Raw genomic sequence first — 26,336 nt, 5'->3', positions numbered from 1 at the left:
CACCTTTCAGTAGACCAGGTACCTCCAAGCCCCACCCAGCCTGGCCTTGAACACTGCCAGGGACGGGGCAGCCACAGCTTCTGTGGACAACCTGTGCCAACGCCTCACCAGCCTCATACTAAAGAATTTTTCCTAACATCTAATCTAAATCTCCCCTCTGTCAGTTTAAAGCCATTCCCCCTTGTCCTGTCACCACATACCCCTGTAGAAAGTTCCTCTCTAGCATTCTTGTAGGCCCCCTTTAGGTGTTGGAAAACTGCTCTAAGGTCTTCCCAGAGCCTTCTCCAGGCTGAACAACCCCTGTTTCCCTCAACCTGATTTCATAGGATCACTATCCCCAGCCATTAGGACCATTACTGGTTCCTTTACTCTTTATTGATCTTGATTTATCTAACAATTTAAATGAGAAATGAAAATGCATCTGTTCAGAGGCAACAGCAATACTTACAGTAAAAGACTGATGTCAGATAGCAGTCTCAGACAGAGGTCCCTGCCACTCCATCCTCCACACCATACATCCTGTGCCTGTGCATTTCAGCTCTGCACAGTGCTAAGTCCTTGCCCTCTAACATTATTTATTCAGAGAAAAATTGCTTGCCATTCATACCTGACCGCTGCATTAAAAAAGAGCCCACAGTGAGTGGAGAAAGGTATTAAACAGTCAGCCACAGCCCTCTACAAGAACAGCTACCGATGCAGCAGTGTGCCGATGCACCCTTGGTCTGTACCGCCGGGCAACCCTTCAGTTCTGCTGTGCCCACCATAATGTTTCAGAAGCCACACAACAAAAATGCATGTTTCTTCTGCTGCGGGAAGCTCACTCTCAGCTTGTTGACCATGCAGCAAGGGGCCTTAGCAGATGTGAAGATATTATATGGGGGTAGGACTCTGGTGCTGTGGAAACCATGGCAAATTCATTTTTCTAGGAAGCTCATCACCATCCCTTCCCTCCTACAGGGCAGGATCTGTCCCTTATCACAGGCCACTGCTCACTCTGTATTGCTGGACACAAAAACACCAGCTGAAAATCCAAAGAATGTGCTCAAAAAGGAATTCAGCATACCTACACTTGACAGTTACTGTGTACAGATCATTCAAGAGAAAGTCTTGAGCAAATCTGGTCGTTTCCAATGCTAACTATTCTATGATTCTATGAAGTGTGCCATGATGTTGCATTCTGTTACGACATAAACCTACAATATTAATTTTACCATCAGTCACATCATGAGGCCCACAAATCCCTGTCCTACCATTGTTCTGCCTTAGTTTCCTTCCTGTTATGCTGCAACAGGGGAAGCCTGAAAACTCTAAAGAAAGCTGTGGGTACCAGGTGAAAGAAGACCTCTCCCAGAATGGTCTGGGTTCCCTCCCATGTAATACAAACAAAAATGCTTATCTAAACTGCACATTTGGCAAGCATCACCTTAAAACCGTGTAAAGGGGAAGATACCCTGGCACTGCTTTCACAAAGGGCCTTTCAGAGATGCACTTCTCCAAGTTTGCGAAACCCTGCTAACAAAAGCCAGCAGAATCTCCTGTCATCTCATCAGCACAACTCAATGTAGCCTAGATCACCACTGCAGCTCCTTCCTGGAGCATCACCTCCGAGTCAGTATAGGGCTAAGTAGGGCAGGTCTGAACAGGATTGAGGATGCAGCTTTGCTTTGCTCTGAAGGTTATTTGCCTCCACACTGCAGTTTAGTCTGATCCTCACAAAGCATTGTTTAATGGACTATTCCACAGCAGCACCTAGCTCACCTCAAAGCTGCCATCTGGCTCAAGCAGAGCTCGCCATGCTGAACTGTCAATTCAAAATCAATGTTAACTTGTAAAGTCTGTAGATACTAGGCAACTTTCACACATGCCCCCTCAGAGTCCAACCTAGCCACAGCTGAAACTAGTAAGTAAGCACACTCAGTACACCTTTGCGAGGACCACAGAGCTCTTGAAAATGACCACTGGTGAAAAAACAAACCTGAAATTAAGGTTTCGCTTTAAACCACAGCCAACTTCAGCAGGCAGGCACTCCAGCAGTCACAGCTCAGTCTGCACTTAGTGTCCATCCACTGCCCAAAGGCAAGTCACCCCTGACCACTTCCACTGACCAGACCATTTTTCAGAGGCCAGGAGAATACCACAAGTACAATATGACTTCAGCCAGACCATTTTTGAGGGCTTATGATTTTGCTGCTGAAGGCCGAACACCCCAAATTAAGTTTCTCCCACAGCCAACCAGACAGTTGTTTCACAAGTCTTGAAACCACTAGTTCTTACATCTGGTTCCCAAGAAAGAAACCACTAGAGAACAAATCTCTCCTGGCTGCTCAGCTGGAACAAAGGCCACATCCACAGAGGTGATCTTCCCATTACAGGTTGTAAACTGCATCCACTCAACAGCTTCTAAAAGCACCAAGGCTTCTTCACCCTCTATATGAAACAGCTCTTTCACACTGTGGTCACCTGAATGGCATCAGCTTCCCTGCTGCAGGCAAGAAGACCAAGGAGGCAGGCTGAGACTTCTACAATCCAGCTGCACTGCTTCCTCAGACCCAGATACATACTTAGTCAAAAGCACCAACACATTTTATTCACCGCAGCAGGAGTTTGTTATAATTGACATAGCACTTTAAGCACTCCCCCCCTCCATCCCCATGGGGAGCTCCCTAAAATAGCACATCCTTAAATTAGCATCCCATAGGCTCACCTGGGAAGAGGTGACCTTGTTTGGCACCAGTCAGCCTGCTTACTCTTACGGCTGTCCACATCTGTATGTCAGTAGAGATGGAAGAGAAAATGGAAGGGAAAAAAAGTAAAACTGTGCTCTGATGTCTTCAAATTCAACACAGAACTTTCCATTAAATACATTACCTCCCTTCTCCTCTGGCAAATTGCTTTCCAGAGCCAACTAGCCTGCACTATTATTAGCAAATCACTAACTGGAGATCATGCAAATGCGAAAATACTCCAAAGCATACAGGCGAATTACCTAACAGATGCACCTGTATTTTGCTTTTAAACTGATACTTGTTCCTTCACAGCTCTATCCCAATGTCAAATAACATATTCACAGTATCACCAAAAGGCAACAAAGAGCCAGCACTGACAGTGATTTCTCACCATCCTCTCCAGAGATGCAAAAGGAATAGGACCTTGAAATGTACCTGCAAGTGTATTATGCACATGATACACCTCAACTGAACTTACATGGGAAAACCTTTCACACCTAAGTGTTTTTAGAAAGGGAAACCCTGCCACCAGAGGTGCATGCATACAGCAGGAAGCAAAGCACATTTCATGGTGCCTGTGTCCACAGCACACTCATGCAAAGCACAAGTCACTCCTGATGAGCTGATTTGACCAGCTGGCTCTGCAGAGGGAAAAAGTTTTAGTAACTTTAAACTAGTTCTCATGCACTGAAACAAAGAATCATTTGGCAGTGAGCATCTCTTCCATATCTCATTTCCTGCAAGTGCAAGTTTCAGCAACTGTAAAAACAAAAAACCACAAACCAAAACCAGAAAGAAACAAAAAGGTAATGCACCAGAGGCCAAGAACGCTGCTCTGCTTCAATAATCAAACCAAAAAAAATATCTGCCCAACCAAATCTAGTGTTTCCCTGCTTCAGTGATGGCAGCTCAAAGTCCAGAGGCCAAAAGCCCAGAGACAACTCCCAACGGGAATGGGGCAGGGCAAGACAAGCTGTTAAGGAACAAACCAGAAGAGCATTTTTGTACCAGTGCTGGCATAACAGGAAACCCTTTCCTTCAGCAGAAATGCATAGGATTTTTTTTGCATAAGGAAGAGGATTCCTTGAAGCAGTGTTAAATGTCCATGTTGCCACCCTAATACCAAGTAATTGTAGCAAGTTCCATTTATGAGCCTTAAAAAAGCCCTCAAACACACACACTCATAGGGATGCACACAATACAAGGTAACCAGAAACTGCAGGCAACAGGACAGCTTTAAGGTGGCAACACAAAGCTTCAGCCTCTCTTCCAGCATCCACAGTTGAGTTTACCCCTTTGTTCCTGTGTCTTCCTGGGCCAGATCTTCCCTCATGAGCCCAGCTCTGTGCTGGCTACTCCAGCCAAGGACTGGCTCCCACATCTAAACCCCACCTTACACAGCCCCAGAGCAGCCATTCACACTGCACACCACACTCTTCCTCTGGTAATTTCTCTGCACTCTCCAATATCACAGAATGTTTATTTCCTCTTCCCAAATCTGCTGTTTAAATTGGAGCCACAGGCACCAAGCAAGAGGACCTCAGGTGCTTACCACATAACACACAGCTTAACGTGAAGGAAAATCTCTAAAGTTCCCTAGTGGTAAATAGACTGTGCTTCTATATCATGTACAGCAAGTCACACCACTCAAGGTTGTCACTTCAACAGCATAGAAATCAGCTTTGGCTGGTAAACTAAATCATCACCACTAGAGCTACAGAACACACTAGCTTCCCCAAGTCCAGCAACTGGTATGTTCTCCTGAATCACAGGGCCTTGTTCAGCTTTATGTTGCCACCCAGATCATCCCTGTCCAGTCCTCACAGTGTTCTGAAATCTTGCCCCACTGTCTGATTACACTACAGTACTCTGCTGAAGCCAGAGCCTTCAGGAGAGCATGACCACAGCCTCAAAACATCTGCAGCATCTACTTTGAAAGTCAGGGAAAAGGACTCTACCCTCAAATGAGGACAATAAAAGGCTGTCAAATGCCAGCATCAGGCTCTGTAACAAGCAGGTGTTGCTCTACTGCCATTGTGGAAAAATAACCCCAACAGCTCCATGCAATTTAATTACAAAGCACAATTAGATACCTGACACCAGCCTTTCACCAAGTGGCAGCTCAGATTTCGGAGCTACTTCTGAGCCCTTCTGACAAAACCAGTCCCACCTACTCCTGTCTCACCTTGCATGGCCAACCTGACAGCATGACACATCACAGGATCTTCCGCCTTTCCATCTCCTGACTCCATGCTGGCCATCAAAGAAGTTTATGCTCTCAAAGCTTCCCAAATAGCTTTGCAGCATCCTTTCAGGCAGGGGCTGCTGGGCTTACATACAGTACCTTTGTCCATGGCTGTCTCTCTGTTGTCACACCCTTATTCTGTGAAAACCCAGATCATCGTGTCTTGCCTGTGCCAGCATTTTGCCAGTTTTCCGCAGTGGACACAAGCTCCAGCTTTCCTATGTCTGCATTCATACAGGCAACTTCATAGGCAGGAATAAAGGAAAACCACTGGTCAAACAATCCCCCCGCCTCAAAAACCAAAAGTGTTCCATGTTGGACATCAGGACACCTTGTACAGACCCCAGCCTGGAAGAACACAGGGTGGCCCAGCCTCAGCCTAGCACAGGGCAAGAGGAGACAGCAGCAGAGCAGTAGCAGGTGCACAGGAAGGCAAGCTTGGAAAATCCAGTCACGTTTTTCCAAACAAAGCACACATCTACTATCAGACAGATGGCAAATCACCTCCACCCCCAGACCCAAGTCACTTAATAGTTTATGGGACATGAATAACCTAAAAGCCCTTCAGTCCAGGCACTAAAAGGACATCACATACAAAACCACAGTGTTTCATAATGCCAGCAACAACCCAGTCAAGGTCTCATCATGTTGGAGTGGTGAACCATTCTTGTTGGTATCTCCAAGCACAAATATGCCTTTCTTAGCCCAGCAGGGATACTTTTATTCATATATAGTACAAATGTAAATGAGAAAAAAAGAAAATCTACACACTACCTATCAGCTGAGTAGGCTACTCCAGCCTCAAAGCACACATATTCCAGCTCAGATGCCAATTCAGTTACTACTTCACCCAGCTACAAAACCATTTCAAACACAGAAACTTCCTTAAAAGGACCCTATCAAGGCATTTTTATATCCCTTTTATTCACTGTTTGCAATAAACCCTCAGAAGACTCAATTCAGAATCTCAATTCGTACTAACCATTTCTATACACCCTAGCTTGTTCTTAGAGAATTTCTGTATCACCAATGGAAGTTACAGAGCGTGTGCATGCAGGACAGAAAGGGAAGGAAAGGAAAAGCAAGGATTAATCCTTAACTCACCAGCAACCAACCCCCTCTTTGAAGGGGATTCTAACGAAAATTTTGGATGACCGAAGAATGCCCCATCGGTTTCATGAATGATGACACAGATTGTGCAGCCAGACACACAGCCACCCTGCACTTCCATTTTTGAGCACAAATCTGGCAGTGTCTCCACAGAAATATTTCCCTTATTAAGGTCAACACACTGCAAAGCAGTTCTTCAGTGCAGTCCTAAAAAGACCACAGCCCTATTTAAGAATTAGCAGCGTTGTAATTGCCAGGGATTTCTGCTGGAAGAGCTTGAAAAGAAACATAGACATCTCCCTCACTACATATTTTCATAACATTAGACCCATCGCTTTCCTACACTCTGTCAAAAGTGATGCCAAGCACAATTCACTTGCATGAGAGCAAGCTTGCCAGCATGACTTTAAACACGCATACCTCCTGATCAACAAAATCAGGAGGAAAAAAACATCTTCAGCTTCTCAACTGCCATTTAGGGACTTTTAAACAGCCTTTTATTCAGAGCAGATACACAGCAAAGAATATTTTAGGTTAAATGCAGATTTTAACCAAGCCAAATCACAGTTCACATTTTTCATACAATCCAGGTCATAGCTGGGCTAGAATTAAGCATCATCCAAGAGGACAAGCAAGATTCTTGATAAATTGCAGCCTTTAGTCACTCTTCAGCACTTCCACAGATTAAATCTGCCTTTGAAATATGTCTGTCTTCTCAACGTACTCTCTCCCCAGCTAGACTCACATAGTATTCATGTTAAGAAAATCATCCCCTGCTCTGAGGCAAGGCCACTTGGGATATTAAGCCCTGTGTCCCTGGCAGCAAGGCCTGGCTTCTTCCCTGGAGAATGCTGGGAACACTGACACCCCCTTTTCACAGACAGCATCACTCAGGGGTGTTCTGAGCCCCTGCTCCTTCCATGCCCAACCACACACTGCTTACTTATGACTCCGCTTCCCAGCACACCCAGCCTGGCTCCGAGGTGACAGCAATACATTCCCATGTCTGAGGAAATACATGCAGCACAGCCAAATTCCGAGGGAAAGGCCTTTCAATTTCAGTGTCCCCCTTACGCTTCCTCTGCCTGTCACTGGTCAGCAAAGATACCAATCTCCTGCATAGTCCAGACCCTATTTGTATTTTACTTTTAAAGCATCATCTGCTCACCAGGGAAAAAGAAGGGTCAGCCACAAAACACTTACATACACATGCTCCTCCCATTAAACCCCCACTCCTTCCCCCCCCCCAAAAAAAAAGAAAGAAAAAAGGAGATATACAACTGCAGGCCTGAATTATTCACAAACCTAAACCTTCAGCAGCCACCCATCACACCTGTACACAGTGTGCTGCCCTGGTTAATTTTGGTGGGGCTTTTCTGTTTCTTGTAGGGGTTCTTATGGTGGTGGGTTTGGGGTTTTTAGTTTTCACAGGGTTTTTTGGACGGCAGATCACATTACTCCAAGCACCAAGTCAGCAGCAAGACCCAGCATGTGGATACCATTCAGTAACTCAGGCAGCATGGGCTCACCACCCCCCAGTCCACTGGATCTTACATAAGCTAGCACAGTTAGAGGGAGACACAACAAACGGAGCCAGGATTCAGGCTGAGGAGGAAACAGCATCTCCTTACTCTCAGATAAAAAAAAAAAAACAAACAAACTGGACATCCCCTCCCCCCAAAACAGCAACAATAAAACAAACAAAAAGCCAACCCCCAAAACACATCTTACAATTCACATTTGCCTATGAACCAATTCAGCACCAGTACTTGTTTTAATCCAAATCACACTCTAGCTACCCATAAATAAAGAACGTTCCAACGTATTTCTAACATAGGTGTATGTGTGTGTGTGTAAATAAAATGTGAATTTCGAGAGAGCTGCTTGCAGTCCAGCGTGTGTTTTGAGTCCATGCAGACCTACCCAATGGAGCACATTTCCTATGGCCCCCACACACCCAGAGTGGGTGCAGGGAGGTTACTTGTTAGGAGGCAGTACCTGCATATACACAAAGTAAACTGGATGCTGCTGGAAAACACCAGCAGTAAAATCAAGCTTTAAAAAGCACGATGACTAGTCACACTCCAGAGGACAGAGACTATGCTTTTTTTTGTTAGATGAAGGGAACAGAGGAAGGAAAATAACTGCTCTTAAGAACAGCTCCAGAAGGTGTAGTCTGGGAATCCCTTTTAGGTGAGACATTTAAACAAAGAACATGGAGTATCGCTCTCTCTTGAGGGAGGAAAGCTTCCTGCAAGAGACAGGACTCAGATATGAGAAAAGGCATTTTATACTGGCCTATGGAGACCAACACACCCATTGTCTTCCAGGAGCAGCTTTTCTGTATTCAGAGAGGCTACAGCAGCACAAGCCAGGTTTTGGGGGTGAAGGACTGAAGGGGGAAGAAGGGGATACTTGCAGTCCTTTAAGCATCCCTATCTATGTTTACAAATAGCCCCAAAGATGGGGGAGCTGCAGGGTAAAGGGAATTAGGACAAAAAAAAAAAAAAAAAAAAAAAAAAAACCACAGTGCTATTCAAAGGAATCAAAACAAGGAGAAAGACAGATAAGGGCCTTTTCAACAATGGCACTGTGAATGTCCAGGGCCAAACCCCAAAAAGCAGAGAGAAAAGGCATGGACAAATGGCATGTAACATCCCCCTGGTCTCAGAATAGGGTTATTTTAAGCCTGTCTCCTTGGAGCTACCCTAATATTTTCTCCCATGACTCAAGTCACCAGGGAAGGGAGTTAGAGAAAACGAAAAGAGAAAAAGAAAAGAGACAGAGCTAAGACCAACATGATAAGACTTTCTTCTGCAAGGGACAAAGCCCCAGGAAGGCTGGAAGGCAAGCTGGGCTGTGCCTTACCTGGAAAAGTGTGTGGGTTGGGTGACCCTCTTTTAAGGCACTTTGAACAGAGGACGTGCACAGTGTAGTACAGGCCCGGCCATTCCTGGAGCAGGACATTCAGTTCTTCCACTAAAGGGGTAATAGCTTGCCAGGCTGTCCAGATATTTGGTAGGGATGCGTGACTAGCAATAGATAGAGTATCTGGCTGCAGAGCTCCCCTGGCAGGCCGGTAACTCACCACCACGGGCACCTTTCCCCGGTAGGCATAGATCTGGTATTTGCCATCTGACCGCTGAACCACGTGGCTGTTAATCTGGACACTGTAGCGTGCAAACAAGCCGGGTGGGAAAATGAATGGAAAGCTATATTCTATCTGCAGCTGCTCGACCACGAAGGACTGTCCACTCAGACTGGCGCCGTTGATCCAAGCCTCTGCATGGGGCACCTCGTTTTTCACGTAGCAAGGAAACTTGTACCAAGCGGCCGCCCCATTTAAGGGCTTGCATTTGGGTTTGTTGACACAGTAACAGAGCCCCATCTTCTCCAGCAGCTCCAGGATGAGCTGCAGATCCTCCCGGCTCTGGATGTGGGGCTTAAGAAGGAGACGGATAACATGGGCAGGCAGGAGGCCATGCAGCAAGAAGCCCTCCACGTAATGATGGAGCTGAGTAGCCCTCAGTTCATCTATCTGGGTGTCGCTGAGCAGTTTTTGGAGCAGCACGGCAGCATCCCGCTGGCAGAAGACGTTGAGGATGTCAATGAGCCGTGGCAGGTTGTGGAACACATACTCCCGCAAGGTGAGGTGCTCCTCAAAGTAGAGCAGCTTCCCACTCTCGTGCAGGTAGGACAGTGCACTCTGGAGTCGATCCTCTGTCAGGCCTGCCTGCAAGCCCAACCGGGCAGAGTCCCACCAGCTAAGCCACAGTTGCTGAGCTTGTGGCTGGAAGTGCAGCTCTTCCAACACTTGCCAAGATTTGGGCAACACGCGGTGCAGGTTTGGGAAGATATCTCGGTGCTCAGCCACCGAGAGGAGCTTGTCCCGCAGGCGATGTACCTGGCAGCGGTCCCGGCAGCTGAAAGGCAGCACTGGAGAGAGGATCTGCGGGCGGTGGGTGAGCAGGTACTGAAACTGGGCTTTCTTCCGCCGCAAGTTCTTGTCCGAGACCCCATAAAAGGCAGCGTGCGGGCTGGAGCAGCGCAGGTCAAAGTCCTGTCCCAGAGCCTCATCCACCTGCTGGACCAAGCTCTGGAGTCCCTCAGCATCCCTCTTCTCCTGCTGAGCGATCTGGTGATGGATGTCCAGGCACTTCTCTTCCAACTCCCGCTCCGCACAGAGGTCAGCATGGGTTCCCACCATACACACCACAGCATGGGGCACCTTGGAACCAAGCCAGTGTAAGAAATAGCCTACAGAGGGGTAAAAGTGCTGAGGGACGTAGGCACTCAAATTCACCACCAGCACATACAGGGCTCCGGGAGACAGGAAGAAAGACTGGATAACATCATAGCTCGGGTCCCCTGCCAGCTCATACACAATGAATGTCAGGCCCCTCTCTGCATCTGCTGTCCAGTCCATCACCTCAATGCCCTTGCTGCCTCCTGACAGCCCCAGTCCTGATGGTGGCTGGGAGGCAGTGGGTGGCAGTGATGGTGCAGGGCACGATATTTCCCCTTTCACTCGGTGAACGGGCATGTGAGAAGGGATGTCCTGTCGCTCAATGGGGAGATGTTCCAGCTGCTGTGTGGCAGGTACCCCCGCTGAGGAAGCATCCTGAGGCTCCGGGAAGGGGCAACACCCAACTGGCAATGTTCCATTGTCCTGCTGTCCAGGACACCCCCTTAGCTGGGGGCTCCCTGCTTCCAGACTTCCCACTTCCTCCCTTGGCCCATCCTCCTCCATGAGGCACCGTCTCAGCAAGGTCTTTCCTGCATCTTTTAGGCCCATAAGGACCAGCTTGAGGCGGGGTTTGAGGGCAGGCTGAGAGTGGGCCAGCTCCTGCTGGTAGGCTGCAATGTAAGGGATGCCTTTCATGCACACCTCATAGGGGGGCTGGATGAGGGGGTTGTCTTTGATCTTCCACAGGGTGACTCGGGAAAGCTGCCCGAAGCCCTCAGGGAGGATGGCAATCTGATTGCCTTGCAGGACCAGCTCCTCCAGGCTGTGGAGGAGCACGATGGAGTCAGGCAGGTAGCGGATGCGGTTATTGTCCAGCCAGAGCGTTCGGAGCTGGTGGAGCTGACAAAGACCAGGAGGCAGCAGGGTGAGCTGGTTGCGGCTCAGGTAGAGCTCCTCCAGGCTGGGGAGAGCCAAGATGGCAGCAGGGAACTCCCCCAGCAGATTGGAGGAGAGGTTCAGCATCTTGAGCCGCTGCAGGTTGCCGAAGCCAGCGGGCAGCGCTTGCAGCCGGTTGCCATCCAGCATGAGGCTCTCGAGGGCACTCAGCTGGCAGAGGCCCTCGGGCAGGGTCGCCAGGCCAGTGCCACTCAGCCAGAGAATCTTGAGGCGGCGGAGGGCAGCGATGCCCTCGGGCAGGGCCCCGAGGTGGCGGTTGCCAGAGCAGTCGAGCTCCTCCAGGGCGGCCAGCTCCAGCAGCGGGGCGGGGAAGGAGGGCAGCAGGTTGTGGTCGACGTCGAGAGTGCGGAGGTGCTGCAGGCGGCCTAGGCCCTCGGGCAGGCGGCGCAGGCGGTTGAAGCTGAGGTCAAGCTCCTCGAGGCGGCCCAGCTCAGAGAGGCGGGGAGGCAGGCCCGGGCCCTCGGCGCCCAGTTCGTTGTGGCTGAGGCTGAGCTTGCGCAGGCTCCGCAGCTCTGCCAGCGCCCCGCCGTCCCCCAAGCCCCGCAGCCGGTTGTGGCTGAGGTCGAGCTCGGCCAGGCGGCCCAGGTGGCGGAGAGCGGCGGCGGGCAGGCGGCCCAGCTGGTTACGCCGCAAACTCAGCACCCGCAGCCCGCTCAGGGCGGCGCCCACCTCCTCAGGCAGTTCCTCCAGCCCCCGCCCGCTCAGGTTCAGAGCCTCCAGCTCCCCCAGGGCCGCCGCCGAGGTCAGGCGGCGGGGCACGGCGGCGGCGGGGGGAGCTGGCGGCCCCCCCGGCGGCCCCGCGTCCGGCTCGGGCTCCGGCTCGGGCTCGCCGGGGCCGCCCCGCAGCTTCCGCGCGCGAAGGGCGGCGTCGCGCCACAGCTGCACCGCCTTCGGGGGCTCCGTCTGCGCCATGGCCGGGGGAGCGGGCCCCCGCCCCGCCCGACCCTACCTGCCGCCGCCGCCGCTGCTGCTCGCCATGGGCGCGGCCGCCACCGCCGCGGCGGGTTCAGAGCTCCCCGCAGCTCCGAACCGGCACGACCCGCCGCGACACCCCGCGCACGTAGCCGTAGCCGTAGCCGCCGATGCTGCAACCGCCCCACCAAGGGCGGGACCCGGGCAGGGCCCGCCCCGCGCCGCTTGCGGAGACAACCGGCCCCGCCAGCACCGCCCCCCGCGCCGGGATACCCCGCCTCGACCCAGCCCGGCCCGGCCTAGTCCGCCTGGAAACCCTCGCCCGCAGGGCACCGGCCACTCCCCCAGGGCAGGAACGGTCCTGAGCCTCCCGGTCGGCGGTTCAAGCCCTTAGCCCTGTCTGCAAGGCCAGAGAGAACGGCCCCGCCACCTCCGTACGGCTCCTGGTGGTCGCGGAGGGGAGGCAGCAGCGGCAGCGGTGCAGGCGCTTCCCCGGCCCCCCGGTGTGTGACAATATTCTCTAGGCTCATCCTGCCCTTTGGGTCGCTGCTGGCTGTGTGAGAGGAAGCTGCTGCATTGCCTCGCGTGATTTCTGCAGCAGGCGAAGGCTGTTCTTTCACCCAGCCCTGCAAGAAACCGAGATGTTAACCTTCCTTTCCATTAAATAAGTGTTTTTCCTGTCGGAGGGTGCGAAAGCCTGTGACCCTCCGGTTAGTCAGAGCAACTCTGCCACCTTCCTGCCGTGCTGTTTCCTCTGCTGCACACATCTGGCCAGATCCTGAACACTGCCTTCTTCAGGAGCCTCAGCCAAGCTTTGCTCCTAGGGATCGAAATATGCCTGGAAATTTCCACCCCTGCTGCAGGAGGAAACGGAGCTGTTTCATAGCAGGGCTGCGAGGCAGCCTGTGGACACTCGTATCTCTCGGGTTATGTGACCCTACCCTTACAAATGCCAGCAGTGCACCGTGGCAAAATGTTTAAAAGTGTCACTGCCTTTGTATGGCACTGAATACTGAGTGCTCTGGGGCTTGAGGAGGGTCACTTGCTCTCACCTTGGTATGCCGTAGCAGCTACTGTTACAGCATGCTGCAAGTTACCACTTCAGAGCCAAGAAGAGAAAGAAAACAATTTGAAATGGGAAGTGGTCTACAGGGCAACCAGTGTCACAGCTTTTATTGTCTTCCTTATTATGGAGAGCCCTCTCAAGAACAATGCCTTGTCTTTTGGATGGCCTTGTGTATCTAACCATGCTCCTATCTGGAGAGGAGCTGAACTGATCCAATGTGGAGCCATAGTCACTGCACTAAATTGCTAAATTTACTACTTGCTTAAGCTACAGATCACAAAGGCTCAGGTGCAGTTGCAGTCTTTTCCATCGGAAACAGACAAGAGAAAATCATCTTTTTAGGCCCTCTGAATCCTAACAAACCTTCACCAGGATTCTGCTAAATGCCTCACTGAGCATGAGGTCACCATGGGTAAGGAAAAAAGTAGCAGTGTTGCCTGGTGAATACAAAGGATACAAAGGATCAGGAAGGACAGGGGCCTGGGAGAAAGTGTGACTACAGGAAGGTAAGACCCAGCTACAAGCAGGGTTCAGGAGCTGCCCAAAACTAGCAAAGGCAATCCTTGGATCTGGGACCATGATTTGGCTCTAGGATCATGACTCAGGCTTGGGGGGAACAGGTATGCAGGAATACTTATGATCCAGCAGGCCCTGCTGAGGGGGACTAAACCTGGGGATAAAACTCTTCCCATCCTTCCTGTATGGCTGGTGTCAGATCCTGACCCTGGGATCAGATTATAGATAGCTGCTAAATTTTGCCCACCTAGAGTTAGTTTCCAGTCTTGCACTCATTTATTTTCAGAGCATCCCTGGATTGGGTCAGTAAATCTTTTATTTGGGCTAACCCAGTTTTTGTGTCTTTTCCTGCACATCACTTGGGAAACAGCTCTTCTCCACATGCAGAAAAGAGCACTGTCCTTCCTCACTTCAAAAGCAGCACATTTAATTCCTCCTGGGGAAAGAGTAATTCTCTTCTCCCACCATCTTGCCCAATTGCTTTTGTGATGCCAGGTTGGTGGCTTCATTTCCAGCTCTCTACATGCAAAACCACTCAGCCTGTCGCTATCAAAGTCAAGTTTTTAAATCAAGATGATGTTTCTAGAAAGAAAAGTTCTCTGCAGGGAAAATTGATCCCACCATCAAATTTGCAGCGGATTTTCTTGCTCCCTTGTGAGGGTAAAGGCAAAGAAAGCAGCACCATTATTGAAGACCACCGACCCCATGATGCCCATGAGCACTACAGATTATCTCTGAAGCCAGGGCAGGCTTCCTGTTGCTCTGTGATCTGCAGCAAGTGTAACCTGCAAGGCTGCTACTCTGCACTATCCTTTTGCTTCCCATGGGACAACTGGACACATCCCTCCACTGGGGACACTTCAAGCAGCTGCTTGACTCAGACAGCTGAAAAATACCAGGAAGAGAAGCACTTATCTCTGTTTACCCACTGTTAGAGGTCATGGCCTGTATTAAACACATCTTTTTGACAGCATGCAAGGACAGCCAGGGAGGAGCTGGCCTGAGCAGAGGAAGTTTTTCCTATCAAAATCCCTATTACAAAATATGCAAAGCAGCAGGAGCTGAATGCCTCCCCAAGGTAATGAGGAGGGGGAAAGAAGTCACACAACACATAGTCAAACTTTGATGAGCTCCTGTAGATGATGAATGCAGCTAAGCTAGAAAACCCATGCTCCACAGAGATGTCCCCAGTGCTGCTCAGAGGCTGTCCAAGGGGAAAAGCTCTAGTGCTTCCCCATGGACCTTACATTTTATCATACTGTATATTTGCACAGGTATGCAAATCTGTAACTTCAAACAGCCAGGGATGGGTCTCTTGACTTCTTAACCACATTCACCATGGTTAAACCTGCCAGTTGTGAGCAAGACAGATACTTTCTGGGGAAAGGGAAGATTTTGTTTCTCAGAAAATACCGCTTTTGTTACAGACCTAAATGATCCCTTGTCCTCTCACCTGCTTAGGCAGAGGAGATGTGGTTCTCCAAACAGGACTTCCTCACTTCCTCTTGATTTAACCGTCAGCATCCTAGAACTCCATTAAACATGAGCACCGGCATGCTGGATGGATGCTGGTTTTGGAGTAGTTTCCTATTTGTTGGAGCTCAAACATATTCAGAAATATATTCAGTTCCTCTCCTAGCTGTCTTCATCTGGGGCTGAGAAGCAGGTGGCTGTAAAATTGCCAGCAATCCATTCCAGTGGGTTCTATTGTATGCCAGAATTGCATTTGAAGTTATTAATTTTAAATAGTGGCCCTGTTAAGTCTTATTGATGGCATTTAATTATTCAGCTGAACTCTGAGGCGCCTCCACTTCACTGAGCCTTGCAACTGCATCATTAATAAGATTTCTATCTAAAGCACCTCTCTCCTGGGTCAGGTAAAAGACACTGAGTTATCAAAGACATTTTAGAGCCTGGCTCTGGGCTTTGCAGGACAAGAGGTGCAAATGTAATCAGCCACTTGTGACACAATGTGAACCTAAATCAGCTCAACAGAAGCATGAAGCCACTGAGGCAAGTGGATGTGGGGAGCACTGTGGCCACTGCAAAGTGCGTGGGCTCTGGCACCAGCACTGAGCACCCTTAGGAGGATGCTTGCCTTCCACACCACCAGACACACAACCCAGATAATAAAACCCCAGGTTCCTGCTTTGGCAGTGATTGAAGAAGCCGTGTTTCAGTGTCAGGCCTTGGAACAAGCAATGGGTTGACTGAACACTACTCCCCATCTTCCTCCTCGACCTTAAGTAGAAATCCTGTAAGGATGAAGAAATGTTGACCAGAACTTAATTGCCCACACTGTTTTGCTTACTGTTTCTGCAGGAATTATATGAATCTACCCCAAGGCACACCAAGCCATGTACAAATGGTGATAGCAGCACCTGGAGGGATCCTGGCCATGCTTTGGGCAGGGGAAAGAGAGGGACTGGGGATAGACAGCACTGCTGCTTGCCACATCTATTTGAAGGGAAGCAGTGCTGCTGTACATGTGGGGCAGGAAGGTGAAGGCTTGGCAAAACCGAGGCCTGCAATGGGATAAGGACCCCCAGCTAAAGGTGGGGATCTGAAATGGAGGTGCACTGCCAGAACTGCTGGGCATTGCACCCCGTGAAACTCAGGTCCAGGCCCCATTTTCCCATGGACAGGTCTCATACCATGAATCCTAATCCTTTTACTTGTTCCTTCCTAGGTACAGCTTGCATATAATCGCAGAAAGGTTTGGGTTTGAAGGGACCATTAAAAATCATCTAGGTCCAACCCCCCTGCCATGGCAGGGATATCTTCAGCTAGACCAGGTTGCTCCAAGCCCCATGCAACCTGGCCTTGAACACTGCCAGGGATGGGGCAGCCACAGATTCTCTGGGCAACCTGTGCCAGTGCCTCACCACCCTCATTGTTAAAAAATTCTTTCTTATGTCCAGTCTAAAGCTACCTTCTTGGTAGTCCTTTTGGGGGTTTTGAATTGAAAGAAGACTGAGAAGCAGCAGCTATTTGGACTCAGGTGTGAAGGAAGTCTTGCTGAGCTCTCTCAGTGCCTGGTCAAGGCCCATGGCTTCAAAGCCATGGCATGAACAAGGACTGAGCCAGTACATTTGGGTGGATATTCATTTACTCCTCCACCAGTCATGGTTTTCTGTGCCCCCAGCATTAGACCTGCCCAGCATTTCTTCAGCACATCACACATTGCTACACAAACACTTCCCAAAGCTCTTTCCCTGCCAGACAGCTAAAGCAGATCTGTTTGCCAGTACAACTTGGCTGGCATTAGCCATATTCTGTCCCTTAACAGAAATTCCTCATCAGATTCCTCATACCCATCAGTGCTGGCAGCCCCAGAACCTGGTGTACTGGAAATCCTCCAGGAATTGTTGCTGTTGATATTCCTGTCAATGGAATCTCTCTTGTGCTCACAGATTAAAGCTAAGGTAAGTGAACCTTGTCTGTTGGTGACAGTTACTGGAGCTTTCCGACTTACACAGTTTATCCATTATTGGTGTTTATATCCTCCCTAGATACCCGTAAGCCAGAAGCACTTTGTTCTCATCATCCTGCTGCTTTTCAAATCCAAACCAAATTCCTTATTTAAATGCTTCTCTTTATTCCCACACAGTTCAGATCTATCTGTCCCATCCACAGAGGGACTCACAGACTCTTTGGGTCCCCAACATCCCTGGACTTCTCTGTTTCACCCTCAGCACCGACAGCCACCATCTGCCTTGCTGCCCACTCCTCTGCACGTCGCTGTTTCTGATGCGGATGGAGCTCCTCACTTGCCTCTCTCTGCCATTTGCTGCATGTGGCTGCCTTGCCCTGGAGAACAGGGTTAACCCAAAGCTGCTTTCCTCCCTCCCCCTCCTGGGCTGGGTGACACCTGGGGCGTCGCTCTCAGCACCACCATCACCATCATCACCCCCCGCCGCCGCCCGGGCCGGCTTCGCCGCCGGCCGCCGCCTCGCCGCCGCGCAGCCCCAGCCTGGCGCCAGCCGATCTCACCCCCGCCGCGCAGCGCCACAGTCTGGCCGGCCCCGAAGGCGAGGCTCCCCCCGACGCCGAGCGGCCTCCGGCCCCGGAGTGCTCGGACGAGGCGGCGGGCGCCGCCGCCGCCCCCCCGGGCCCGCCGGGCTCGGGCAGCAGCTCCAGCAGTTCCTCCTCGTCCTCTTCCTCGTCTGCATCGTCGTCCGTTGCGTCGAGTCCGGCGGCGGAGAGTCCCGAGGCTGCGGGCCCGGGCGCTGCGAGCGGGGCCTTCCGCGAGCTGCTGGAGGCCTGCCGCAATGGGGACGTGACGCGCGTGAAGCGCCTGGTAGACACGGGCAATGTGAACGCCAAGGACATGGCCGGACGCAAGTCCACGCCGCTCCACTTCGCAGCCGGTGGGTACCGCCATCGGGGAGGGGCAGCTCCCGACCTGCCTCCTAGGGAGTAGCGTCCCTAGCTCCGTGAAGGGGTCCTCCAGCATCTCAGTGTGTCGGGAGAACTTAAGCTGAGAGGAAGAGTGTGAGCACAGTTCCCCGGCAGCCTTTCATTGCAGATTGTGGGGAGGCGGCCGTTAAATCTTTTTTTCCCGTCATAAAATGGAAAAACAAGTGGGAGAGGAGATCGTGGAGGTGTAAAGGAGACTGTATAGACCTTTTTCTCTGTATTTGACACATACACTTTTGCAAACATGTGCATGTGTGCTTAGGAAGTGAGAAACTGTAGTTCAGGACAGAGTTGGCTTCAAGTCACATGACTTGTAGTTTGAAAGTCGGGGACCGTAGTGATGCATATAGACTTGATAGGAACCAAAGCTGATGCCTTGTGCTTTATAACTCTTTTATTTAGGCATAGCTGCTGCTGGATCTCTGCAGCACTTGTAGTCTGAGTTGGCTGGGAAGAGAGGTGAAGTGGAACAGCAGTACTTAATAGAAGTTACAGATGTGCCCAGGAGAGAATATGCCTCTTAGTGCAGAGATGAGATGTCACTGTGATCAGAAATAATGTCATAAAATCAGTAAATGCTCCATCCCTGGTAGTGTTCAAGGCCAGGTTCGACAGAGCCTTGGGTGACATGGTTTAGTGTGAGGTGTCCCTGCCCATGGCAGGGGGTTGGAACTAGATGATCTTAAGGTCCTTTCCAACCCTAACTGTTCCATGATTCTGTGTTTTAAACAACGTGTTTACACTAACAGGAAGTAAACAATACCTTCTAGTAAATATAGCTATTACAGGTTACTGTAGTCCATAAAGAGAATGTTTTGTGCAGGATGTGGTCTTCACTGTGGGACAGGGCACATGAAGCTCACATTAAAAGTAAAACGAGGAAACTGCTTTAGGTCACCACCTTTAACTCAGGACTTGCTAGGGCTGTGGTCAGGCTGAGGGCTTTCTGACCTGAGCCACAGTGTTACGGGACCAGACCTTATGTAGTAAGAGACACAGATCTTGTTTGAGCTTTAGCAGTGGTACACATGAACTAAGATAACTAACAAGACTGTTTTGAGTGGTCAGTATTTAAACGCTTGTGTATGGCTCTAAAGTACTGTTATTGAAATCAGTAATAAAAAATGAGCATTTTGTGGCACAGTGTTGCCTGGATCTCTGGATAGTGGTGTTCAATTTTGCAGTCAGATAATACTGTCTGAGATTGTATGAGCTTGTTTTTGTTTTCAAAGTATAGTTGGCATTTCACAATGCCCCTAAGGGAGTTTATAGTCCTGGGCTGTTTCCTTTTCATTCTCTAATCTCTGAGCTCTGCCAGTAAAACCTAACCTTATGCAGGTGGATGCACAGTGAATTTCTGAGATACGGAGAAGGACTTCATTTTAATGAACCCTGGAACATAATGCTAGTACAATTGCATGTGTGAGCATGAAGTTCTTAATATTTTGGAAGGCTCATCTTGAGTCTTTTCTGCTTGTTTTTGGGTTCAGACTTAAAATTAGATCTTGCTGCTTCCCCTTAAACTCTGAGAACTTCTGTGCTAGTACAAACTATAGTGCTGAAGCTGTGGTGGTAAATTCTACTTTGATTAGAGAAGTAAGGGACAAAACTTTCTTAAGGGGGATAAGACACTGAAAGTTTATAATGTCAGTAAGATGTTATAGTAATAGCAGTGCAAGGTGCTTCCTTTTAGCACATGGAAAACAGCAGATGAAGTTCTCATAGCTAACAAATTCCTCTGTTTTTCTATATTGACAGATGTTTCTTAGCTACCATACATATTTTATCTCAGATCACTGCAGTATGTCTGGTCCAAATGGGTTTGACCTGTAATAGCATTAGACAGATTTCTTAGTGCAGAGTTCTTGGGGTCCTGTGTTTTGAAATGGCCTGTAAGCATGTTGTTTGGATGCAGCAGATCTTGGGCAGTATGTATCTGCCAGTGATAAAGTACGTTGATTTGATCTTCTCCTTTGTGGGCAAAACTTGCTTGCTTATAGGAATCTGCTGTATATATGAAGCTGTGTTGTGGGTAATAGCTCGTTTTTTATCAGCCGTAGCTAAATGTGAATTGTATGGCCTTCACTCAAGGAACAAGGGTTGGATAGTGCAGTATGCAGTATTTTAAACTGCTGCTTTAAAACCTTGGGAAGCTAAACTCTTAAATGACAAGATCAGAAGCTGAACTCTCTCTCTCTTGTCCTCTGTGGTAGAGGAATAATTCTTCTAATTTCTTCTTAATTTTCCAATTCTGGGAGTAGCTGGATTTTGTTTTGTTGTTTGTTTGTTTGTTTATTTTCCCTGAGTTCTCTAACTCTGTCTGGTTTTCTCAGGTGTCCTTTTTGACAGCAGTGCCAGGCAGTTACTTTTACTGTAACAGGGAAGGACAACTTCCCTAACTCTAGTTTCTTGTAAAAAGCACTAAGTTCAGGTTTCCTTAAGCCCTGTGAGGTTTCTAGTTTCAAAATCACCTTTATCTCCTTTCTCACGGCAGAAGTAAGATAAAAGGGGTGACTTCTGAGAGCATTCAGAATCCTTAGCATGTATGTAAGCTGGGGTTGAGGTGAGAACTGAAATCCCTGTAATCAGTTATTTAAAAAGCTGGGGATATATCTGAATCTCTTTCTAGGAGGTTGAGTAATTTGTCCATTATCCAATTTTAGATGAAATGTGTATGGCCACATCAAGTGGAAGCAAGTGTTGCCCAGATTTTTTCTTTTTCTGGGATATGTGAATTTTCAATTGATCTGAATGAAGGGGAATTGGTTCTTCAACTCTGGAATGTCACCTAGTGTGCTGAATAAATCTGACCTGCTTTGGTTAGCTATTAATAAGGCAGAAATTAATATTGAGGCCATAGCGAGGTCATAGAGACCTCTTTTGCAAGCAGGAAGATGTTGAACAAAGGATTATTTTCCTTTCATCCTCCAACTGGACTGTTATTTTAGCAGAGTCTCTTGAAATTCTGAATATCTTTCGGGATGTGTGGTGTTCAGCTCTTCCTTTGCAAGTCATTTGAGATACTCTTCTATAGAGGTACATGTGTTTGGAAAGAGGAAAGCTCAGTAGTCTCTCAACAACTGTGTGGATTCTGGGTTATTTTGGGTCCCTGGGATCAGTGCAGGCTTTGGATGTTGTCCCTTGGCACCCAAGAAGAGGATTCTAAAGACCTGAAAGTGATTGAATGACTTCAAAATACAAAGAAGAAATTAAGTGGACGTCTTAATGTATTCAGAGCTTTAACACTTTTTTTTTTCCCCAATGAAAACTAGCTTGCTTATAACTATGAAAAAAAATAAAAAAAAAAAGGCAGCTCTGCTGGGCACAAACAAAGGTATGTTTGGTTAAAGGTTTTAGCTGTACTGGCGGCCAAAAAGCAGATATCTAGGAAAGAGTTATACACTTACCCTCTTTGTATATACTTCTCCAAGTACTCTTCCTGCAGTTTGTAGCTCAGCAACTATTTGAGCAAGACCCAGTTTCTGCATGTTAATAGAAGGAGTTCACTAAATAATTGGACTGTTAATTTGTATTAAAAGTAACTTGCAACTTCCTCTTGTATTTTTCCATCCTGTTTGCTGGAGTATCCTGTGTTCTTAATGGTTCTCTTCTTCAAACTGCATTGTGTGAGGACAAACTGTTCCACTCTCTTGTCTTTCCACTGCACTCCTCCTTTGATCTACAGACGTGTTATGTCTTTTCCTTGAGAAAGACTTTAACTGTTGTTGATTTCACTGGATTATGAGCATCTTTACTGTATTATATGGCCCTCACTAGTTAAAAAAATTTATTATGCCTGTGCTGTCTGTTCTTGTAAACTAGCTTGATAATCCTGCATTTGGTGATGATGTTACATAGTTGACAAAATACCTTTTTGCCAGCATAACCAAATGAGTTGGTGGCTCTGTGTGAGAGGTAGAGTCTCTCCCTTCCCACCCCGCCACCTTGGGGTATGTTATTGACTTCTGAACTTTTTTTTTTTTATGGGTGATTTCAGTCTATGTGATAATGTGTCGCATTTTAGGTAAACTTTGCATGGGGTAGAGTGGGACTTCACCCTCAGCCTACATATTTTCCGTGAATCACCGAATGGGACTGCCTGTATCGGCCTATTGTGTTTGAAGCAGGTTGGCAGTGATGCTTTCATGGCTCTTTTTTGTGTGTGTCATCATGTATAGCATTCACATACCAAGGTTGGCTTTCCAAGTCTTTTCCACCTTTAATATGCCTGGATGGGGAGGAGTTGTGTGACCTTTTGTCTGAAATCCCAGCTCTTTCTTGGAGCCAGCAAGAATTTGTAGGAGCTGGCTTGATGATGGATTTGCTTCTTCCCTTCTGAAACAAGGTTTAGCCTTACAAAAGGATAGATATGTATTTGCTGCTGACACCTTGATTGTTCTGGTTTTGGGCATAGTCCTTGCTGGTAAATCATTAGTAATACGACCTGTTTCAGAAATGAGTAGATGGATGGACCTGATAGAAACAAGCTGAGTCCTAGCCAATTTCTTCATATATCCACAATCATAAGCTTGTTGAGTTCCACACCCATTTAATGAGAAGTTTAAGTTCTTTTTTTTTATCATGAAGTTAGCCCCTTAGGTTAGTTCTTAGGCAACACATTCTTGTAGTTTCACTGTTATTCTCTTTCTAATGTTTAACCCAAGTTTAGAGAGAGTAATAACAGTAATTGCTGAACTGTGGGTTAATGCCCACTTCTGTACTGAGGCAGAGGTTTCTGGGGCGGCTTTTGGAATGTATAGAGTTGGGATGACAAGTTGGGGCTGATACCACCAAGAGCGCTTCAAACTCGGGCTTGAAGAAACATGATTTAAGGTGATTTGTTAGGGCATCAGTGATGCTCCTTTGTTTTCTTTCTGCTTGGGTCTATAGTAATGGCCAAAAGCTATTTGGGAAAGGTAGTTCCCTGTAAGAATGTTTTTGATATCACTGGTAATAACTGTTGGAAGTAAAGTATTTTTTTGAAGGCTAACATATATAACTATTCTCTAGAAAGCTTCTGGATGACTTTAGTCCTGAAGGCAAAGGGATTTCACTTGGGTTGGAGAAGAGTTAGCGGTCAGAGTTTCAGAAGAGAGCCATTCAAGTTGATTTGTCAACTAGCAAGCTATTAATCATAAAAATGCAAGCTGCTTCAACATGTGTGAAGTAAGGAACTGAGGAGGCAGAACAAATGTAACTAGTGACTGAGTGTTCCTTGAGGAAGAGCCAGGAAGCAGCAAGAAGCAGTTGGTAACTTATTACAGGCTTCTACTCTATGTAGAGATACCTGAATTGACCACTCCATCTGTGGTGCAGTGTACATCAAATTAGTTTAAATTGCCCAGGAAAGCCTTGCTTGAAATACTGTTCCTAAACTACTCTGACTCATTTTGTTGCTGTTGTCTTATACATCCATGCCATAGGAGAGATGTCTGACCTTACTCAAACAGGTGTTTGTAAAGCTAAGTCACCGATCAGTTCTTCCTTGTGGAACTTAAAGCAGGAATAATAACAATTTTTGGCTGGATTCATATGGATAGAGTGAAGAGTGAAGATTGTGCAGTCAGTTAGAAAACATCCTGGCAGCCTTACAGGCTCAGAGCCTGCAAAATACAGATTTTTAATATAAAAAGAGGAATTGATAAATTACTGTCCTTGATTTTGAAGTTCTTGCTTGTTTTTGTTGCATTTGTTAGTACATGAACTCTACTGTCACAAGCGTATTACTTCCTAGGAAGTTTCAGCTTGCTTTGTGACTATTTGCTGTCTTGAGTGGTCTTGCAATACTTGCATCTCCTTCCTACTTAAAATCCTTTGAAGGAATTTGCAAGAGGATATAAATGCAAAATTTCAGACCTTTGGTAATATTGAAGCAGATGCCTTTTTTTCCCAGTTTGAAGGCTCTTCAGTTTATTTTGTTAAACTAAAAGTGAAGTGGGAGAAGTAGCTGGTGGCTTTTGGAATACCTGTTTGGGGGGGGGGGAAGGAATCTGGTATCTATGCAGGAATGCAGTACTAAAGCAAAGAGATGTACAGTGGCTTAGCTTGAACTTTACCCTTTGCTTACTGTTTAAAACCATTCTCAAAATGTCATGTATCTTTAAGATGTGTGCTTCTCCAAGGGATTATATTCTCCTGAGAGTTACGTTTAGTGCTGTAACAAGTGGGACTGCATTTAATAAGAGCATCTTTCCTGCTTTGCCTAAGATCACAGTAATACCTGCAGGTGTGCTTGACCTGTGGTTATGCACTTCTGTAAAATCTAACTCCTTTTGGAGTCAGTGTGTTCTTAAGAGCAAACAAGTGAAAGGAGGAGGAAAAACAGCTAGTGAGAGTTAGGGTCTTTCATGTGATAAATTAAACTCTGCACATATTAGCAGCTTTGCAGAAGTTAGAATTAGCATTTGAAGGAATTCATGCTATGTTGATCAAGTGACATTAATTGGGCAGTGGGTGAAACAGTACAGCTGTACTTAAACTGATCAAACTATTTGATGTATGGCTGGCACTGGGGAAAGCATTTTTCTGATTTTGGTGGGAAGTCCATATAGTTGGTTGATTTTTTTACCAGACTTTCTAAAAATGAGTCTTGAAATTGGGCAATGATGTGTGTGGCATCTTGGAGTATTAGTAAGTGCCTGTAAATTGTTACCATGTGAAAGCTTTGACTAACTGAACCCAAGTTTAATGTGGAAGTCCTAACAGGAGCATGTACCAACAGGGTATCATCTGATGCTCCTGTTGCTTTCCTTGCATTGCTTCTATCATCAGTTATTCAATCTGCTCACTCTATTGCCTCTTGCTTACTTAGTTTCAATGCCACAAGAAGAGATGGAACAGGACAACCTTGTGGGCTGGGAGCAGGATGTGACAGGGGAAAAGGACTGGTCTTAGCAGTAAGCATTTGGTGGTATCTAGGTGCCGTCTTGACTGACAGCACTTGAAAGTTTTATTTAGCTTAATATTCAAGCTGCCAGTTTACTACCCAAAGCCTTTTTTTCCCCTTACTTTCAGCCTAAAGTGACAGCTATAGAATACAGCACTGGCAAAGAACTAGTTAAGTGGCATTTTCTCCAAATTGTGTGCCTGTCTTTTGATTTATGTGAAGCTTTCATAGCTGTGTCTGTGTTCTGGCTTTTACCACTTCAGTTGTTTCTGTGAGATGACTGGAGAAATTAAGAGCCTGTCAGTCACTCTGAATTTTTGCCTTTGGTTTGACTAATGAGTGTTTCACCCTTAAATTTCAAATGTTCTCTTGCTACTACTTTATTGTAATGGGATTATTGCTTCCTTTCTCTTCTGGACAGTATGTTTTCTGAGGTACTCTGATTTGCCTGTAACTTCTAAGTTGTGTAAAGAAGCTAAAATGAGGGCAAAGTTTGTGCATTTTACCCATGTCAAATAGCCAAAGCTAATAAGGGACCCTGGCCATGTGTGTGCTTTGAAAGCTGGGAGATGAACCTCATTAAAACAGGCCTGCATTCTGTGCCTTGAAATGTGACTCTTCTCCATAGTTACTCTGGTTTTGGATGCTATCCGTAGGAACCTTCTATTTGATCATCTTTGGGGATCTTTGATTACAGTTCCTTTCTTGGGAACTCTTAGGCTTTGCAAATTAAAGTTGCACCGGAAACATACAAGAGCAAGATTTTTAAAATCATCTTAAATGCTATCACATTAGTTTCTTCATTTTAAACCAAATTATATGTGCTTGATCTGTTGCAAATGTCTTGGTGTGTGACTGGTTTTGTAAAAAAGCTGACCCCCACACTGCAGGAGTTTCAGTAATTACAACCAATTTGGCAGATTGGATTTTGTGATCACTTTGAAGACTTTCTGGTACTTTGTCAATTCAAGTTTTTACAGGTTTGTCTGCAGTCGAGATGGGGAGGCTATTCCCATAACTCATCACTTTGAAAAGCGGGTGGTCTGGTGGGATAAAATCACAGTAACCTTTACTGTGCTTTTTGAGGATTGAACAGAAGAGCCAAGTCACCAAAAACTGTAAAACGTTTATTGCTGGTGTTTCCAAAGATACCTTTATCAAGGGCTACCTCTAACAAGTGTGTGTGTGTAGTCCTGGAAATCTCAACACTGAATAACTTGAAAAGAAATTTGGGTTTACGGGCACTGTAAGGTAGTTTTTCCTTGAGAGACCAGAAGTACATGTAAAGCAAATGCTAATTTAGTTTCAGCACT

The 26,336-nt window shown here is 47.3% G+C and overlaps 2 protein-coding genes across 2 annotated transcripts in view; one reads left to right on the top strand and one right to left on the bottom strand.

Moving 5' to 3' along the window:
* The window catches only part of MFHAS1 (multifunctional ROCO family signaling regulator 1), a 29,014-nt gene extending 16,658 nt beyond the window's left edge, over window positions 1–12,356 (bottom strand). Inside the window, exon 1 of the mRNA XM_057419044.1 lies at window positions 8,950–12,356. Within this exon, the coding sequence (XP_057275027.1) occupies window positions 8,950–12,136 (3,187 nt within the window). The 5' untranslated portion in view covers window positions 12,137–12,356. The remainder of the gene's footprint in view (window positions 1–8,949) is intronic.
* Window positions 12,357–17,595: 5,239 nt separating this feature from the next.
* TNKS (tankyrase) overlaps window positions 17,596–26,336 on the top strand; it is a gene marked incomplete at its 5' end in the record, with an annotated part of 139,819 nt that continues 131,078 nt past the window's right edge. Inside the window, one exon of the mRNA XM_057419188.1 lies at window positions 17,596–18,088. Within this exon, the coding sequence (XP_057275171.1) occupies window positions 17,596–18,088 (493 nt within the window). The remainder of the gene's footprint in view (window positions 18,089–26,336) is intronic.

This window comes from Pezoporus wallicus, unplaced genomic scaffold (assembly GCF_028554395.1).
Source record: "Pezoporus wallicus isolate ANWC-B61680 ecotype Strahan unplaced genomic scaffold, APGP_CSIRO_Pwel_v1 contig_2384, whole genome shotgun sequence".
Lineage (NCBI taxonomy): Eukaryota > Metazoa > Chordata > Aves > Psittaciformes > Psittacidae > Pezoporus > Pezoporus wallicus.
This window is presented reverse-complemented; position numbering and strand designations above follow the sequence as displayed.